Raw genomic sequence first — 6,116 nt, 5'->3', positions numbered from 1 at the left:
AAGTGGACAATGGTGGAAAAAAAACTTTTCTGTTTTAAAATCAACTACTTCACATAATGCCAAGAGCTCTTACTGATAAACTGTGTGTATTTTCTCCTTTCTCTTTTGCAGATAGTGAAATAAATCAAACCTACTTCTGCTATTCACACTTCTCTCCCTCAAAATAACTATGCCTGCCAAAGAGAGGAGCTAATGATGGTAATGATAGAGCTCTAGAGAGGCTCAGCTTTTGTGAGCTAATGTGATAAAAATAGCAGTTTCTCTCCATATGTGATCTGTTTAATTGACTGCAGAGTTCTTTAACAAATAAACAAGTTCTTAAAGCTTTGTAGATGGTGCCATCTTTGTATTCAGCTTTCTGTAGGTTTCCTTTACTTGGCTATTAAAGGCTTTGCACACAAAGTTTATCATTAAGACCTCTTTGTTACAGAAGTAGGATTGATGGCGTTTCATGCAGATTTCTTTCCATTTTTAGGCATTTCTTCATCTCTATGAAAACACGTTTTTAAAGAAATAGTACTTGTTTTGTATAAACGAAGCAACAAGCAGCATCAAAGAACTGCTGTGGGTTGGGGCAGAAAAAAAGGCATTAATTAAGCTATCACAAATGACTGGTTAACAATCTCCCTTCCTTCAACGGAGTACGCAAATGAGGTGGTCCGTGAGAGCAGCATCTAACTTGCTTTTTGTGTTTTTTAAAAATAATAGAAGTTAGCTTTACATGTTATTTTTGCCATTTTACTTCTACATATTCAGTTAATTAAAAAGGTGACTACAAATAATTACAAAAATCCTCTGTCTTTAGGCAACCTATAGTACACTGAGATTACTTAGCACTGGATTATCATGTGAGATCATATCCAGTAATAAAGATATGTCAACATAATCGAATGATATTTCAGTAAAAATAGAATAAATAAAATAAAAATATTTAAGCTGTATTTAACAAGTTAATCAAAAAAAGACATGAAACGTCCAAGGCATAGTGAACATGGCTGCCTTGTGCAATTATAAAGAATGCATAGATAACAGAAGTGTCACTACAACATTGAGTAAGTCATTGGCATTTGTTCGCGTTCAACCCATACATGTATTTTGGCCATCATTGAGAAATGTTTTTTTGTTGTTTTTTTGTCTGGTAAGAACTGCCTTGCTGCTTTCTGTTTCCAGCAGTGGCCAGCCTGATGCCCTTGGGAGCTCAGAAGTGTGGCCTTCCCTATTGTTTAGTCCTCAACATCTGGTATTCAGAGACACTACCTCTACAATGGAGATTATTCCATAAAGAAGGTTCAGATAAAATAATCTTATAACAAGTTTGATTTTAAAGGAGTGGGATGCAACTCTCAGCTGGTGGGACTTAAAATGCTGAAAAGAATAATAATAATAAAAAGATTTTAAAGCTTTTGAAGCTTTGTAACTAATCCAAAAGCTACTTGAAAAAGAAAGAAATGCTTGGTCTACTCACTGTTTTCAGCAAGTGTCTGAAAAGGTCACACTCCAGAAAAACTTTATGCCACTTAAGACACAAATAAGTTTCCTGCTTGGGTTTAAGTACTTAATGATAATGGAGCATAGCCATATAACAGAAACTATCGGTGTGCAACTTTATGATTGTTTTAAAAAAAATTATTTGAGGAGGAGAGCTGCTAGTAGTCAGCATGTACTTTCTAAAAATGGAGCAAGTGAGCCAGATTATTTTTTCCAGGAGGGAACTGAGGATGGTAATATCTTAGCAAAGGCGGACCCAAGCATTTGCCTACTTTAGAAGTACAATGGATGTGACTTTTAGAGTAATAAAGCCATGAGGCTACACTCCTTAGGGTTACTTGTCTTGGAAGGTAACGGACCTTACTACCTCTGTAAAGTTAACTAGAAAATAATAAGGGTTGTCAGACTTTTTTTAAAAAAATCTCTTTATGCATAGGCTCACTTCTGGTCTTGTTAACCTGCAAACCATACATCATAAAAATGGGGGGGGGGGAGTTGCCAAGTTTTTCATTTTGTAGCTCTTGAAACATTGTGGGCTAATTCACACATGCCTGAATTGATGATTCAGCAATTGATGACCTGCAGTTGGATGTGTGACCTAGCTCCACTGAGAAGCCGTGTATTTGAGGTGATATGGAAGGGGTTGTGGTCCGGTGTCTCAGTCACACACGCAAGCCGCTGCTTGAGGTGGTACTGATCAAGTGATAAACATGCGCATGAAAGAAAGCCCAAAGCAAGTGAGCACAATGCTTGGTTTGGCAGCAGCTGTTCCTCAGCGGAGGAGGGAAAAGGAAGAGAAACCTTTTAGGATATGCAAGCCAAATGGAAGCAGCTGTGGATGCTGAGATGTGGTTTTTTGTTTGTTTTTTGAGCAGTGGACATCATCCCCCCAACTCTCTGCTGTTCCTAGTTGCTCCTCTTCCTATCATTCTCCAGCCTATTTCTGTCTGCCGCAGAAGCACAAGAAACTTGCACACACACATTTTTGTGTGTGTATTGAAACGACACGTGCAGCACCAACAGAATCATGTCTTTTTTGCAGCGTGCACTCATAGTGTCAAGCTACAATTAGGTACAAATTCTGTCAAAACACACTTGCATGATTGTGCACATTGCTTTTCTTGCAATATTTGTGCAAGAAATAAACTGGAAGGAGCATTTTTTTATCTTGACACCTTTCAGGGCTGACATTACTGATTGACAGTAGTGTAGTATTCTGCCTAATTCCTTATACTACAGATTGTTGGACTACAACAGACTGATTCACACATGGCTCCACATTGCACTTTTGAACAAATAGGAGGTTTTGTGGCTTACTCCTATATGCATTGATATAATCTCTTTAGTAGTTTTTTGTGGTCTGGAGGAGAGTGCACAAACCCAAGCTTGCCTTCCTTTACCCTCTTCAATTGTACATTCGACATTCTGGGGCCTGACCTCTGACATGGCCCCAAGGCATGGATGGGTTCTAAGGCTTTTCCTTTGGCAGCTGTGCAAGTGAAAATGTGCTACACATTACACATGAAAAATATTTAAAACTATCCAAAACACATAGCATAAGGTGCAGTTAGAAGGAACTAGTGTGTGGAGTTGGTTGTGGGATTTGCAACAAGTTTCACTTGGCATTGCAAAGGTCAAACATGGTGGTCGGTGGGTGTTACAAAATCTATTGGGAGGTCACATGATTTCTTAATTTAAAATCAACGTAAAATATAGGTGTGCTCAGCACCCAACCTCTATGGGAAGAAATGAAATAGAGGACATAGTTCTAGTGATAGAACTAGGAAAAACCCATGCACATTCACAGTTACCTAATGCAAACCCTGTCATAGGAAAAGTAACAAAGGATACCTTAATCTTCCTTCCCCTTCTGAGTTAAAGAGGTTTTACTCATGCTGTATTGCTGAAATTCCATTTCTGATGCACTGATCCTTGTAGACGACTGGTCAAGGATTAAGGTACATTTTGGCTTTACTATTTTTAACCTCATGCACCTATCAGGTCCTTACCTTTGCTTCCTGCCTGTATCAGGGTAGAAAAATATAAAAGCATAGACCAGCATCTATAGAAAATGCTAAGAAGCGCTTGAGCCTTAGTGTCACCAGTGCTGCGATTTATGTTTCGAAACAAAAAACCCAGCATATCCTCAGACTGCTCTCTGAACTCCTAAATGACAAGCTCGATTTCAAAACTGAAGGGCATTTCAAAGGTGATGATCTGCTACAGGGGCAATGCTTCTTTACAAGAAAAAAGCATGCAAACCAAATGTAGTTAATACCATGCGACAACAGAGCCCATCTATTTTCTTGTGCATACATATGCCTGGGAAAGGGTCATTCCCAGCACCAGCATGTCACTGAAACCGATACACATGTGATTGTCACAATTATAATATCGTTTGCATGCTCCTTCCAATCAAACTGCAATCTGCATAGGAAACTGTCGTGTTGAAGCAAAACCAACTGGCCGCCAGAAGATGAAAAATGGTTACTAGGGTGCACAAGATGGAAGATTGGTTAATGAATGCAGTTACTTAAAAAAAAGTAGCTCAATATTCATATTACAATAATACAATGGTAACTAATACTTGGTATGTACTTCAGTGTTAAAAATGAGGACAAAGTGCTGCAGGGTACAAGGACTGCTTGTGACAAATCCCAACCAGGATGGGGATGAATATCAATTTGGGCATGATTCTCTCCGAGGAGCAATGTGCCACATTCCTTTCTGGTGTATGTGTGAATTTACCGGTAAGTAACGTTCATAATATTTACACAGTTGGAAAACAGACCTTCCACTTCATGGTGTGAAACCTCACAGCAAAAAAATTACTCATGCTTCTTTTCATATCACATGATGGTGGCAAGAACGAGAGAACATGCTTTTGTCTAATATTATTTGATAAGGGTAAATTCTCTGAAGACAAAGCATCACCAATTTAAACTGGAAGGCCAAAAATCAGTTCATCTTCTTTAATGTGGCTACTGTATCTTCTGCTAGATGTTTTCTAAGAAACCATTTCTTTTCCTGCAGGGTTGCTATGGCGTGTCTGTAATGGGACGTTTCTGTTTCAAAGTGTCAATGAGGGACAACATCCCCCGTTTTACATTAGTCGTGACTCTTCTGGTCATCGAGTCTGCAGGAGGAGGAGGAGGCCGGACTTTTTGTGAAGGAGGTCTGGCTACCAAGCACTTCTGGTATCGTAGCTGAAAGAAAGCAAAGATGTTCTGCAATCATTAGTAAGGCTAGGTACCTTGAGCTTTCCTCACTATGTTCTGCAACATCATTTAGGATTTGCTTCCGAGTAGGCAACACACACACATATCATGACCCATCAAGCTTAAATGCGACCCATCAAGCTATGCATGGTGAATTTAAAAGCAACAACCGAGTATGGTGGTTCATCAACCTAATTTTGCTACCTGCATGGGATTGCTAGTGGCTTGGTTCGTCACAGGTTTTGCAAATCTGCCCTTAAGACATGGCACTCATAGATCCTTAGAGCAGGTCTTTCCTCATTTTGGCAGTTTCTTACATTCTCTGCACAATTATTACATGTTAGTGGGGACAACACATCATTAAGATATTGGATACATGACCATCCTTTCTAATACAAGGAGTAACAACTCAACATGTTGGCAGATTGGTCTTAAGTCTTCTACCTCTAAATCTAAAATAATATACCGTAATTTGATGGTAGTGGCTGGGATTGAACGTTGTCGTGTTCTGATTGCCAGAGCTTGCTCAGGTTAGTGCTAGTATTTTCTCCATTAGCCCAAGAGAACAGATGACAATTTTGAAGGATGGTACCCACTAAACCCTCTGGAAGCAGATGCTGAATAATACCACGGAAGCAGGGAACTCTGGTTATTCTCATCAATCTTATAATTTGTTCTTCCCATTGTCTCCTTTCTATAAAGACACATTGTTCTCTTGCAAAAGGCTGGCGCTTGTTGCCTTGACTCTGATGCTTTATGCTACTTATCTGGTTTTCAGTCTGTGCACGTAACAGTTCACAATATTGACTGCTAATAGCATTAAAGCAGAGGAGGGGGAGAGAGAGCTGACACTAATATGTAGAATCATGGTGTTAAATGTTAAGATGTGAGTGCAGAACTGGGGAGAGAATTATAATTTATCAGGGCACTCTGAAAAATGAACAGAATTATTGTTTTTGTGTCATTTTGCATTCGTGCTAAATACTACAAAGTAATATTTGAGGGGGATTTCATGTACTGGTTTCTTTTCATTTTCTACTGTTTCTACAAATTGTACTACAGTTTTCTGTGGTCACTTACCATACAAGCCGCCTGGACAGCTTCTGATACGTTGCCTGCATTGGGCTCACACCAGAAAACATGGCACTCAAAATGCTGGTTCCCCGTATCCATAATGAAGGCAAACGTATGGATATCTTTGCCCACTCCCATAAAAGACAAGAACCGTACACGACATTCTACCACAATTTCCTCTTCATTCTAGTTAGGAAGGAAGAATTCATGTTACTACAAATAAAAGTTTCAGAGGTAGCACTGAAGAAACAATAATTAGTCTGAGCGCTGGAAGCTCTGATTCTTGGAAGGTCACCAGTTATGGACCAAGGAACATACCTGGTGTAACCTTCCAAA

At 39.3% G+C, this 6,116-nt stretch overlaps 1 protein-coding gene across 13 annotated transcripts in view; it reads right to left on the bottom strand.

Moving 5' to 3' along the window:
• Window positions 1-4,024: 4,024 nt before the first annotated feature.
• APBB2 (amyloid beta precursor protein binding family B member 2) overlaps window positions 4,025-6,116 on the bottom strand; it is a 101,534-nt gene continuing 99,442 nt past the window's right edge. For all 13 annotated transcript variants that reach the window (XM_033159615.1, XM_033159614.1, XM_033159616.1 and 10 more), the window contains 2 exons: window positions 5,787-5,966; window positions 4,025-4,694 (listed from right to left, as the gene is read on the bottom strand). In XM_033159615.1, coding sequence (XP_033015506.1) covers window positions 4,527-4,694; window positions 5,787-5,966 — 348 coding nt within the window. In that variant the 3' untranslated portion in view covers window positions 4,025-4,526. The remainder of the gene's footprint in view (window positions 4,695-5,786; window positions 5,967-6,116) is intronic.

Source organism: Lacerta agilis, chromosome 9 (assembly GCF_009819535.1).
Source record: "Lacerta agilis isolate rLacAgi1 chromosome 9, rLacAgi1.pri, whole genome shotgun sequence".
Lineage (NCBI taxonomy): Eukaryota > Metazoa > Chordata > Lepidosauria > Squamata > Lacertidae > Lacerta > Lacerta agilis.
Note: the sequence above shows the minus strand (reverse complement) of the source record. Positions and strands in the feature narration are given on the sequence as shown.